At 44.6% G+C, this 12,965-nt stretch overlaps 1 protein-coding gene across 6 annotated transcripts in view; it reads left to right on the top strand.

Moving 5' to 3' along the window:
- Positions 1 to 11,268, top strand: part of CILK1 (ciliogenesis associated kinase 1) — a 43,881-nt gene extending 32,613 nt beyond the window's left edge. For all 6 annotated transcript variants that reach the window (XM_014580945.3, XM_006137747.4, XM_014580944.3 and 3 more), the window contains 4 exons: positions 1,104 to 1,255; positions 2,795 to 2,923; positions 4,270 to 4,383; positions 7,456 to 11,268. In XM_014580945.3, the coding sequence (XP_014436431.1) occupies positions 1,104 to 1,255; positions 2,795 to 2,923; positions 4,270 to 4,383; positions 7,456 to 7,610 (550 nt within the window). In that variant the 3' untranslated portion in view covers positions 7,611 to 11,268. The remainder of the gene's footprint in view (positions 1 to 1,103; positions 1,256 to 2,794; positions 2,924 to 4,269; positions 4,384 to 7,455) is intronic.
- The last annotated feature ends 1,697 nt before the right edge of the window (positions 11,269 to 12,965 follow it).

Genomic DNA, 12,965 nt, shown 5'->3' with positions numbered 1-12,965 from the left:
TGCCAGCGTGCTTAGCATGTGAAATTTTTCTATGCCAGTCTCTCAAAATGTATCTTTACTGCTTTACAGCCTGAGCTGTACTGTGTGTTGAATCGGGATTCCAGTTTCCATGGGACAGAGTCAATGGGAAAAACTTAAGCTCCTAAAGGCTGGTCTGTGTTTCAAGCATTGCATTGCCACAGCTGCACCAATGCAGTTGTAGCATTTAAGTGAAGATGCTCCTATACCAGAGGTCTCCAATCTCTAAGAGGGGAGTGGGAAGGATCATTCTAGGGGCCATGGCTGAGGTGAAAAGGGAGTGACACCCAGCTCCCAATGCCAACCCCCTACGCACATTGATCAAGGCTCTGCTCCTGGCCCAACCTTAGACCCCTCCCTGAGTCCCCCTGCTTCCAGAGCTGCAGCCCTGCTCCTAACTCCAGGAATGGGTGGGGTACAGACAGGGGAAAGAGGAACATGAGGTAAAAAGTTTGGGGACCTCTATCCTGCACTGACAGGAGAGCTTCTTCTATCGACATAGTGCTGTCTACATGGGGGTGGGGAGGGGTGGGAGTTAGGTTGAAATAACTATGTCACTGAGGGGCATGGCTTTTTCCCCACTCTTGAGCGATTTATTTCTATTGAGTATAGGTCCGTGGTATGCACGTGACTTAAGGCATTTCTAACTGCACGCTGAACCTGGTCTCTTACTCCTGTTTGAGACCAAGCCCCTTTCTGAACTTATGCGTGCACATCAGTCTGATGTGAGTCAGTAAACACTTATAACATGAGTCCTAAGACTCTGCTGGGAGGGCAGAGGTGGACCAAACTGAGTCGCACTGGGACTTGGGTCCAACTATTGTCATTCTGCACTGTGGAATTATTTCAAGCCACTGACCAAAGGTCTGTGCAATACAGACTTCTTAGTATGTCTGTGAGCTCCAGGGCCAGCAAGTGTAAGCCCAGGTTTACAATGTGGCATGAACCTGCCCTTAGGCACTTTGCCAATGGTCTGCAATATCGTCTTTTATCTGGGACAAATAGTTTGTGGAGGTGAGGTGAAAGGAACACTCTGTGTGGAGCTTTGAGTTTGGGGCTAAGCATGGTGATTTCTCTTGGTACAGATTTGAAAGCATTTTGGATCTGAAGCCTCCAGACAGTCTAGGTTCGGGCAACAGTGCACCTTCCCATGTGTCCTTTCCACGGCAGGACACACCCACCTTGCGAGTTTCTGCAGCCAAGCAGCATTACTTGAAACATTCTAGGTATTTACCTGGTTAGTATAAAAATATTGACTTTTTTTTAATTGCGGTGGGAAGTGGTAATGGATACTTTGGGCCTCGGCTTCGGCTTAGAGCGAAGAGCTATTGCTTTGAAGAAAAACACTGGAGCGAGAGGAGGCTGCTTTGGTAATGGAAGGGTGCTCACAACAATGAGATAGAAATTTAGCTACGTTAGTCTGGCATAGCTGAAACAAAAAAACAGGACTATGTAGCACAATGAGATGGTTCTAGCATTCCAGAAACTGAGGAAAATCATGCCTGCTGGCATGCTAGAAAAGGATGATTGTGTCAGAAGCAGCTTCTTCTCATGCAGCCATGGACAGTGAGTTGTATGGGCTCGTGGTGCCCAGGCTCCACCAATATTTGGTGCTGGAGCGTTGTGCCATGCGGCTGAGTTGAGGGTTCGGAGTCTGGGGAAAGAGCGCAGACTCCAGCCCCGCAAACTGGAAGGTAGGGGAGGGTGAGGGCTGGGAGAGGAAAGGGCTTATGCGGAGGGGGAGGGGATGGGGAAAGAAAGGGGAAGACACCAAAGGGACAGGGTAGAGGAAAGACAAATGCCAGGGGGCCAAGTGCAGACAATGAGGAAAAAGGAAGGAGGGGAGGTGTCATTGGGAGCGGGGACAGGGTGATGCTGGGAGGGAAAAGGGTAAGGGCGTTGGGGGCTGGAGGAGGAGGTGCTGGGAGAAGGCTTGAAAGAAGGGGTGGGCATGAGGAAGGTCAGGATGGAGCAAGTCGTGTGAGACACAGGGGCATGAAGGAAATGGGGGCAGAGGATGGTGAAGGGGTGGGCATCAGGGAAAAAGAGGGCAAAGGGGGCAGGGGCAGTGAGGGAACCCTTGGTGTTTTAATGGAATTTTTGGTATCACTAGTTATGCTGTTTGTATTTTAAGATCTACGTCAGTCAGCTCAAATAAATTACATATAATGTATTGCATCATACCCAAACGTGCTCTAAGCCCTCACATATAATTAAAAAAGAAAGAGGCCTGGAACCTGTCCCCAAAAGTCTGCCATGTGCGCACAACTCTGACTTCAGTATAAGAGGCACATTACACAGTAGAAGAGGGTATTGTGAGAACCTTGAATTCTCTCCTAATTTGAGATCTTAATATTGGTAATCAGCATTTTATGCTGATATTGATATTTAATAAGAATTTACATTAAGTAGCATTGTTCACCCACCAGGATACCAAAGCACTCTTGTAGGATTAGGACAAGTATATAAATATCTAGATCCTTATTCTGACATGGACTCATGCTGACTTCAGTGAGATTCAATATAGTAGCAAGGGCCTAAATATGTGGTTATCTTTGCAGGGATAGGGCCCATGTAACACCATTAACAAGCAGCTGGTGTGAGAGGATAGGAAGTGATACAAGTATAGTAGATGCTGAACAGTAGAATGTAAAGAGATTTTTGGATAAGGTTATTGGGGCAAACAACTCCATTTATATACAGGTGCAAATCTATATAATGCATGTCTGTGAAACAAGGATTTCTTAATGGTTAATTCCCTGTCATTTCCCAACAGGGATAAGCACAAGGAATAGTATAGTCTCCAGTTCAAGTAAGGATTCTATTACGCCTAATCCATGGCCTACTTCTAGTTTGCCTGGAAAAGCTTCAGGTGTGGGAGTAGGGGTCAATGGAACGAATGCAGGTAAGAAATGGTGCTCTGGCGTTCTAAGAGAATTGTGAATGGGGTGAGAATTTTTGTAATGGCCTCCTAGTTACCCAAACCCAATTTAGTCTCCCAAAAGCCAAGTTGATCTACCCAATGTTTAGTATGACTGGAGGCTTGAAATCTAACCTGGTTAATATCATTTTATGTAGTCTCTGAGTTCCCTTGCCAGTTTTTTGTAAAATCATTATCTTTCCAATTTTTTCCCTTCTCCTTCTTGCCATGTAAACAGTTCACATAGTTGGGGAGAATTGACTGTATAGAAAAATGAATTAAACTGATAATATATTCGACAGCACTTTGTATGAAGTAATCAAAGAAGGGATGTAAAAAGCCCTTTAAAAATGTGACTGTGTAACTGTTAAAAATCCTAACGGTTACATGCTCTGCAGTATAAAATTTTATATATAAGCTTTATATTTCAGAGCCTGCAGCGAAGCCTCCCTGGGTATGTCTAGACTACAGGCTTTTTTTGACAGAGGCTTTGTCAACAGATACTGTCTACAAAGCCTCCGTCAAAAAAGAGCGTCTAGACTACAGCCCATTCTGTCGACAAAGCAAGCCGCTTTTTCGACAAAGTCTAGATGCTCTCTTTTGAAAAAGCACAGTGTGGATGCAATAGGGCCTTTTTTCGACATAACTGTCAAAAAAAAGGTGTTATTCCTCGTAGAATGAGGTTTACCGCAGTTGACAAAACTGCCGCATTCTGTCGACTTACTGTCAACAGAACTCAGCGGTAGTGTAGACGCAGGTATAGTTTTGTCAACAAAAGTCCACTTATGTTGACAAAACCCTGTAGTCTAGACATATTCTCTGGGAGCAGCTGCCAGCCCCTCATTCGGGGAGCCAGCATGTAACTGTAATGGAAACCTGAGAAGCTGATGCTTATTGATTAACCGTTTAAATGGTTGGTGTTACACCTTTATATCCTAAAACAATTTTTCTCATCTATTCTCTAGCTTAATTAATATTAAATGTGGGTTTCTGTTGCTATAGGAACTGCACCTCCCCAAGCAATGTGTATGCTAGCAGTTAGGTCATTGTAGATGTGGCACTCAGCCATAGTAGGGTTGACCTAACTTTCAAGAGCAGCCTAGGCCTTAGAGTGAGGATGCTTCCTGCCAAATACAGACTAGATCCACAGCTGGTGTGAATCCGCATAGGTCCATTGACTGACTTACTGACTTACACCAGGTAAGATCTAACCCAATTTTGAGTGTTCACCATTTGTGAAGTATCTTTGCAAGATCTGCAGTTAGGTAAGGTGTGTGCATGTGACATTGCACACTGACTTCAAGTGTTTCTTGTCACTTAAATTCTTTCAGGGCACTCAGGATCAAGCAGGTTGACAGATGGTTATATCCCTTCATTTCTGAAAAAGGAAGTGGGCTCTGCTGGGCAGAGGGTTCAGTTAGCACCAATTGCAGATCCGTCTTCTAGTAAGTATAAGTTTATGAGCTTGGTTGGTTGCTCATTTGGACAATAATGCTGTCTGTCAAACTCCATACTTAACATTGCTTGGACACACTTTATTTCATTGTGAAATATACTTAAGAGACCAAATAAGCAATGTCAGCCACGTTTATTAAGACGATACAGGAGAATGGCATCATATAAAACCTGTATCCAAAAAGCAGTTCTGTGCAGTGATGTTACATTCACCTTGCACAAGTGTGTTCCCCAAAATTACATTCCAAAAGGTACTATGCGTCACCTGCAACTAGATTCCCCCCCCCCCCCCCCCGATACCATGATGTACCCCTTTATCTATTTGTTTTAAGCCCACATGTTCCAGATCAGAATGCATCTGGGTGGATGCATTCCAGTTTCTTAGGGGCTTGAAGACACCGCCTAGGCTTGTACCAGGATAAATAGATCTGTGAGGGTAAATCTGTTTTTGTGGCTATGAAGAAATGATTATATGTCCTGATATTGACAGTTTTTTCCTATCTACTTATGCCTATTACTTCAGCTAACACAAGGTGTTATGGGATACTTAGCCTTAGTGAATAGGATCATGGTACAGGCTAGTTTAGGCTATATTACTGTTACTAGATTTGTGCTTAATATATATTAATATCATGGGGATAATATATATTTTGACTAGAATTCTGGCTAGCATATATGTCATCACTGCATGTATAGAATGAATCCTCAGGTTTTATATTTTGACTTTTTGTAAAGAAGTAAGTCACTAATTATAGACCCCAATCTTGCAACTCTTATTCATGTTGCAGGATTGAGTTTATTCTGATATATTTAAACTGTTTATAAAATGTCAGTTGTACCAGTTAAACAAAAGCATAGCCTGTGCCCCACAATAGCTCCCCGAATGCACAGCTATTATTACCCCCCAAGTCTTGGTGTCACACATCACTGCTATGTCCGCGTAGGCCTCTTCTTCGTAGCCCCAGCACCTTCTTCACCCTGCACTGGGGCCTGCAACTACCCAGTCTCAGCAGCCAGCCAGGAGCTCCATTAGCTCTCCCTGTCTCTCCCAGCAGTTGCTGTGTCCAAGCTGCTGCAGGTCTCTCAGCTTGCTAGAGAAACAGGCTTCACTCCTTGAGCTCCAGCCAATGGCTAACTCTGTTTGTTAGTTCTGCTCTTTTTTTAATATATGTGGCTATTGGGCCCAGAATGGCTGTTCTTCACCGTCCCTATCCTATTGGCTGCTTCCTGCGCACCCCCATCCCCCCCAGCTGCTTTTAACCCCTTCTCTGCCAATGCGGGGGTGAATGCCCCGTACAGTGGGATTTTCAGAAGCACTGTAATGATTTAGGAACTCAGGTCTCAGAACCCCCACACTAAATTGTCCATTTATAGCTTGAGTAAAGGCAGAGTAAACACTGGGTAAAGATTCATGCTCTGCTCCAACTCTCCTCTACTGCTTTTATCAATACAAAGGGGCTGTAAAATAACCACATCTCTTCAACTTGGGATTCCTTCGTTATGGGGGACTGTACTGTTGGCACAAAGCCAGAGTAGTCCACTTCTGTATCACTCCTCCCTTGAGTGAAAGAGCTACTGTGCTCATTATTCAGTGGTACCAGGTAATCCTTTGTGGTCATAAAATCAGCAAGCTGCAAATTCGTTCATTTGCACCCTATCTTTTGCTGCATTCAACATATACCTGGCACAGTAGAGCAGTGGTTCCCAACCACTGGTCTGCAGCCCAGTGGCAGGCCATGAACCCCTACCTGCTGGGCCGCAGCACACTTCCAGGCCATGCCCCTAGCTGCTAATGATTTTGGCCCATAGGGGTTCTCCACACAGCAGCAGGGTGAGTGGCCTGGTGGGCAACCAGGTGTGCTGCGACTGGAACTGGGCCCACAGTGAGGCTGTCCCTACTAGGGCAGCCTCATTGTGGCCCTAGTTCCAGCTCTGTTGGCTGCTGTGTGGCCCGGCTGGCGGGGCCGCATGATGGGCTGCTGCAGTGCGTGGCCAGGGCTAAACACCATGGGTAGTCCAGCTGTCGCAGTGCTCAACAGGACTCCACATGGCACTTGACCCCAGCTGAGTGCTGCAGCTGCGCTCAGCAGGGGCCCAGCTGCCATGACACTCAGCTGGAACCAAGCGTCACATGGAGTCTGGCTGCAACGGCGCTTAGCAGGGTCCCAGTACACTGTGGGCTCCGTGCAGCCCTCCCGCCACACAGTGAAGTGATCTGTGCTCAGCTGGCAGCTGGAAGGCAGCGGCAGGGCTAGGTGAGGGGGGAAGGGCAGATACAAAGGCTTTGGGGGTGGGGCTAGTGCTGGAGGGGCTCTGGCAGTGGAGGGACTCTAAGAAGCAGGGGGGCTGACATTGAGGGGCACTGTGACATCCAGCATGGGGAGCTGGTACTTAGGGTGGCTAGTAGTGAGAGGACTAGAGGGGGCAGGACAGAGTTAATATTGGGGACTGGCATGAAGGACCATGGGGGAATGGGTGCAGTGGGGCTCTGGAAACATGAGGCTGGCACAGAGGTGTTTGGGGCAGAGGGGCTAGCACTAAGGAACTTTGAGGGCAAGAGGCTGTCACTGGGAGGTTGGGTGCAAGAGACTCTAGTTGGGGCAGGGAAGGTGGGGGAGGGAGGAGGGGCTTTAGGGGTTAGAGCTGGCACTGGGGGCTGGTGCTTTTTATACCGTGGACGAGCAAACCCATTTACAAACTCTTGGCAGACTGGCAACATTTATTTGCATATTTGAATATTCATTTGCATAATTAATATGCAAATAAAATGTTGCCAGTTCGCCAAAAGCTTGTGAATAGGTTTGCTGGTTCCTGGTATAAAAAAAAGCTGGGAATTGCTTCAGTAGAGAATCTGGCCTCAATAAGAATCTTGGCACAGGGCTCACCATATTATTCTACATCCTGATTTTTTTTTTTTAAGAGAAAAAATACAAAAATTGACACTGAAGTTGTGTTCCTGACAAAGTATCCCGATCCTATATCCTCAATCTTAAAAGGAGTAATTCCTCCAACTGAACCAGTCACTGAAACTATCTCATGGCTTTTCTTTTTCTCACCTGTAGATTACGTTTCTCTGAAGTCTGTCAGACCTCAGATTGGGCGACCATCATTTAATACACCTTCAAAGAGCACACCGGGATTAATGCCGCGTCCACCGCCAATTCAGCCAATCCATGGACGCACTGACTGGTCTTCAAAGTACGGAGCTCACCGGTGATTTGCAGAAAGTATTTTCTGTTGAACCAGTGCACATTTCTCATGAAGTGGTGACCAATTCTAGACCATTTGCCATGATTTTGTAAACCTATGATTTTTTAAAAGAAACCTTATCTTCTTTGAGCAAGACATTTGAAGACTTTTTTTTTTAGTTGTATTAATTTGAATATAATCTTACACCTTTTTGTATAAAATTGTTTTGTTATATGATTGGGTCCAATTATTTTCTTAAAACTGATACATTTTGTATATCTGTCTTGGGGGTTTGGGCATTTTATATGATAAACTTTGTAATGAACTTGATAAATTTAATATTTTCCTTTGTCAGGTCCAAATATTTTATACAAGTAAATAAATGTAGCAGACTGAGGCAGTATTGCAACAGAGATGCAATTTTCAGAAAGGGGCATTCACCAAATACTGTTTGTGATCAAGTTACGTTCTGATTGGGATGTATGAGGCAAGGCCATCAGTCAGACTGAATAACTCAGCTTTATTTTAGCACCATGCTGCGCCAGCTGGATGGTGCTAAAGTGCAAAGTCAACTGCTTTGGGCTGACTTAACACGAATGCCTGATATTGCTCTCCTTTGGGAGGTTGTTTGATTTAAGGCCCAATCACAGGCTTATCAACCAGTTTGCTTTAGCTTTTGTTGGTGTTTGTCTGAAAATGTTTCTTGCCTGTCCGTTTTGGGACCTGTCCTACCTACAACCCCAAGGCCAAATGCCCACTAACTTCCCTGGGAGTTTGGCCTGAATGAGGCCAGCAGGATCAGGCTGCTAGTTTGACTACATTCCACCTGTCTTTCTAATGCTGTCTGTTTGAAGAGTATTTGGTGGGTTTTTCTCATCTGGCCTGAAGTGCCACTTCAGGTTTAAGTGTTGTTGTTCATGCTACATAGGGGGCTGTTCCTATTTAAGTCAACTATAACATTCTTAAAGACTTCTATGAAGCAAAATCAAGCCCTATTTTTGTAGGGCAGATAGGAGTTGGAAAAATATTGGAGGCAATATTGAATATGACAAAGCTGGTTCACAGGCAGAATAATAGTATTTGTGATGCACCAGCAGCAAAGTTAAAAAAATTATATATGTGGCTGACTTAATTTCTATGGCTTTGTTTCCAGCCTAATTCCCTTTAATGCATCCAGATGCTGTTTTCATAGACCAGTAAACTTCAGTTAATAGTTACAGTGCAGATTTACCTTACCGCCCCATATTGTTAATTCTCAATCTCCATAAATAAGGTCTTATTGGCGATTTTGCTATCGTAAGCATTTACAGTCAAATCCTGGCCCACTGGTCTCCATGGGAAAATCTCAGTTGATGTAATTGAGATGGGATTTGACTGGTAGAGGAGGGAGAGAAGTGACAAGCAAAAGAAATGGGTTACTGACAGGAAAATAGAAAACAGTGCAGATACAATGTCTTCTCCATTCTAAATGCTTAGCTTAAAAAAAAACCAAGATGCATTGGAAAGGGACACCTCCCCCTTCTTAGCAAAAAGGTACAAAGAGGAAAAACAAATCTGTCTTTTACTATACAGAAAACCCTCCCTGATATCTCAGTGATAAGGGCTTGGTAACGGCCTTGTATTCATAGAGAGCCTGATCATCCACAGGGATGCGTGAGCCCAACCCCAGTGCATCCATGCTGAGTGCCTCTTCTTTGCACTCAGACCCTCTTTCCTCCTGAGTTAACCTAGGGCTACGTTGCTCTGCAGCTTCCCCCATCTCTACCTGCACACTGCCTCGCCTTCCAAAGGACAGAAGCTAAATTGGAAAATACATGTCCATGTATTTACTTCTGCTGGATTTCCCTACAAAAGCCACTTCATTTTGCATGGAAAGTGTACCCTCAAGTAATTTCTCTGTCCCATTTTAAAATCAGCAGAGCACCAATAATTTGCTCATGTGGAGAGAGAAAGAGCAGCTGCTAACTCAGCTGTAAGAGGCCAGTGCCTTTCTTCCATGTATGGTGACCACATGTGGGCAGCATATGTTGCCCTCTATACAATGCAATGAAGGAGTAAAATGGTCTATGCATTATTTTAAAATTAATATATATACATAGGACCTTCACAGAACAACCTAGGCTATATTTTCAGTTAATTAGCAAATATCTATAGGTTTGAGAGTTCAACAGTGCTATAATGTTAATGTAAACACAAGGAAGTAAAACAGCCATTTTGAATTAAGCAGCATTAGAGGCATATACTGGGAGAAGGAGTGGGATGGGAGAAGAAATGTTTGCCAAGTGAAAAAGGACAAAGTTATGTGTTTACATTTCTTAAAAAAAAACATAGAATAAGAATTGACTGTTCCTCTCTGGAAATCAAAATCTGCATTTATATTTAGAGATTGTTTTAATTTATTTATAATGAATGAATGGGCAGTAATAAGGGAGATGTTTGGACTTATGCAAATATCTAACTAGCTGATCATAAATAGTCTATTCTGCTTGATCACATGCCCTAAATTCTCATTAATGGTCATAGGGCCTATCATTGGCAGAATAGAGCACTTAGAGCCCAATCTTGCAACCCTTACACAGACAAGCAGAAATTTGCCTGAGTAAGGGGTTCTGAATTGGCACTAGTCCTGCAAAGGTATCCTGTAAAGGCAGCCTCATAAGGTTACTCGGTTCAGGAATAAGGATCTGCATACAAACCCCTTTGCAGATATGGGGCCTCTCTGTCAAATCTAAAACCACTCACTTTCAAAAATTGCTGACTTCAATTGTAAATTAAACAGATATATAATAGATTAATTGAGCAGCAAGTGTATCATGGGCACAATCCTAGTCTTTACTCTGGCAGACTTTCACACTGAGTTCAAAAGATGTTTGATTGAATAAGGACAGCAGGGTTGGGCTACACCATTTTTAATGTATTGTTTTCTCTGATTTATGACACTTAGATGAAAAAATAGAGGCTGTATATTACATTGAAAATCTGACTAAAAGCTATAGATTTGTAAGAAAACATATCACATGCAAAATATTACCTATCTTTTTGCAGGTTCTACCGCATTTTTATTCTACATATATTTTGATTTATTTTACAATTTACATTTTCTTATACTCATGTGTAGTAAGTACGAATGACCTTAATATGAAGGAGTCAGACCTTGAGATGGCATATTACTGTCTATTATCTTGATTTTTTTTCTTAAGTTATGCACAGAGAATAAAATGAAATTAGCACAGAAACTCTCCCCCAGTTCACACTACAGATGACTCTAGTGCAGTGTTTCCCAAGTTTATTTGGCCATGGAACACTTTTCATCTTGAAAGAATTTCAAGCAACCCCTAGCATTGCCAAGGTTAAACTTTTTGAGCAAAAAAAAAAAAAAACTCCAAGTCCCACCGCAATTTGTCTGTCTCTTTAAGAGGAGGCGGGGGAGTGCTGGGTTCTCATAGAATCCTTACTTTTGCTTTGCAGAATCCCGAGGTTCCGCAGAGCACCAATTGGGAAACACTGCTCTAGTGAAACAGTACGTAACATAAGATGAAGGCAAAATTATTTATTGAAAGAAACAAAGATTTTTCTATTTGTTTTTTCCCATGTGTGGTGATAGGGGGGTGGGGGATATTTTAGAATGTTTAATTCCTTCTGTATAAAGAGCCTCCTGCCCAGAATAAAGTTACTCCTTGAAGAGATGTTGACTTAAGTGTTGTTTTTTCCCCCATTCAGGTACTAATATCTAGGGATAGTTACATATATTTTTAGATAATAAATTTTGTATTTAATCCCTTTTCAATTTTGCATTACAAGTTCCATCTTATTATTTTTATCCAAGTATGTATTTTATGTGACATTTTGGAAGTTTCTGTTCCTTACAGCAGGGATCCTCAAACTTTGAGATACCGCAACCCCCTAAAATACTAAATGAATTTGTGTTGACCCCCCCCCCCCCCACCCTCACTGCCCTGGGTCACTTCCTCCCCCCTTCTCACCAGACTCCTTGTCCTCCTGGGGTTCCTTTAAGGCATTTGCGGTCCTCAATGCCCTTCCCCCCCTGCAGGCTCCTTCCCCCATCTCTTTCTCCTCTGTGCCTCTTTTCCGCATCCCTTTGGTTCCTGCCTTCTTTCTCCTCCCCTCCCTCCCCTCCCGTGTCTTCTCTGACCCCCACATGCCCTTATTTACCTCTGGGTCCTCTGTCCTGACCCAATCCCCCAGCCCGCTGCCCGAGGGACCCCACCCTCTCCCAGCTGGGAGAACCATGCCCCAGCCAGCCCCTCGTGCGTCAGCTCCTGCACTGGCTCCGACTTCACTCTCCCACTACCTTGCGGCCTCCTGCAGCTGAGCCGTGCTCCTGGATTCCCGGGGCCCCGGCCATGCTGCACGGCTTGCCAGTGACTGCCTTCTGCCGCCCCGCCGCTCTTCTCGGCCTGGGATAGAGGGGTCACAAGTGAAAAATCTAATCCAGCTGCGCAACCCCCCTCTAAGTTGCTTGGGGGGCCCCCCTGGGAGTCTCAACCCACAGTTTGAGAAACGCTGCCTTACAGGTAAACAAGGAGTCATCTCAATTAAAGCTAAGAGTTACAGATTGATGGTAGGGCCAAACATGATTTGGCTCTGAAACCCCAAGCAAACAGTAGCAATACCCACAATATGGAGCTGGTCTCAGGAGCCTCTGCTGGGGCTTGTGGGGGGGGGGGGGGTGCTTGCTTTCTCAACCCTGGGTCTCCTTCAGCATGTAGCATGAGACTATATAGGCCTTAAGCCCATTTCAAGACTGAAGCTGGTGTAGAATCCTTCAGTAAGTGAGACATTGGCAGTATGTGGTATCAGTGCTCCTGCCCAAATAGAGTTTCTAACATGTTCTTCATGGTTTATAAAGCTCTAAAGGGTCTGTGAACTAGGGATGGTAAATGTTGGTTACTTGAATAGTCGATTAACCTCATGAATTCTTGTCTGTTACTTGACTATTCTACAGGCCCTGGGGGCAGGGCTGGCAGCCAGTGCGCTCCTGGCCCACTACTGAGGAGCCCCCTGCCACTCTGCGCTGCTGTCTGTTTCAGAGGGAACAGCATTGGGTGCTAGGTGGGAGCTGGTCTGTGAGGGGAGCCAGTTTAAAATCCAGCTCCCCACACAGACTGGCTGCCTGTTGCCCTGTACTGCTGCCTCTGATAAGGTGGAAGCAGTGCCCTCCTGGCTCCTAATACACTTGCAATACAGAGCCACAGTGGTGGTAGGTCCCAGACCCAGCATGAGTTGGGACTGAGCTGGGCAGTGGGCCAGCCAGCTAAAAAATTAACTGGCTGCGGAGGGGGAAAGAAATGTGTGTAGTCTATACAGGCAGTCCCCGGGTTACGTCAGTCTGACTTAAGTCGGACCCTTAGTTACAAACTGG

This window comes from Pelodiscus sinensis, chromosome 3 (genome assembly GCF_049634645.1).
Source record: "Pelodiscus sinensis isolate JC-2024 chromosome 3, ASM4963464v1, whole genome shotgun sequence".
Classification (NCBI taxonomy): Eukaryota; Metazoa; Chordata; order Testudines; family Trionychidae; genus Pelodiscus; species Pelodiscus sinensis.
Note: the sequence above shows the minus strand (reverse complement) of the source record. Positions and strands in the feature narration are given on the sequence as shown.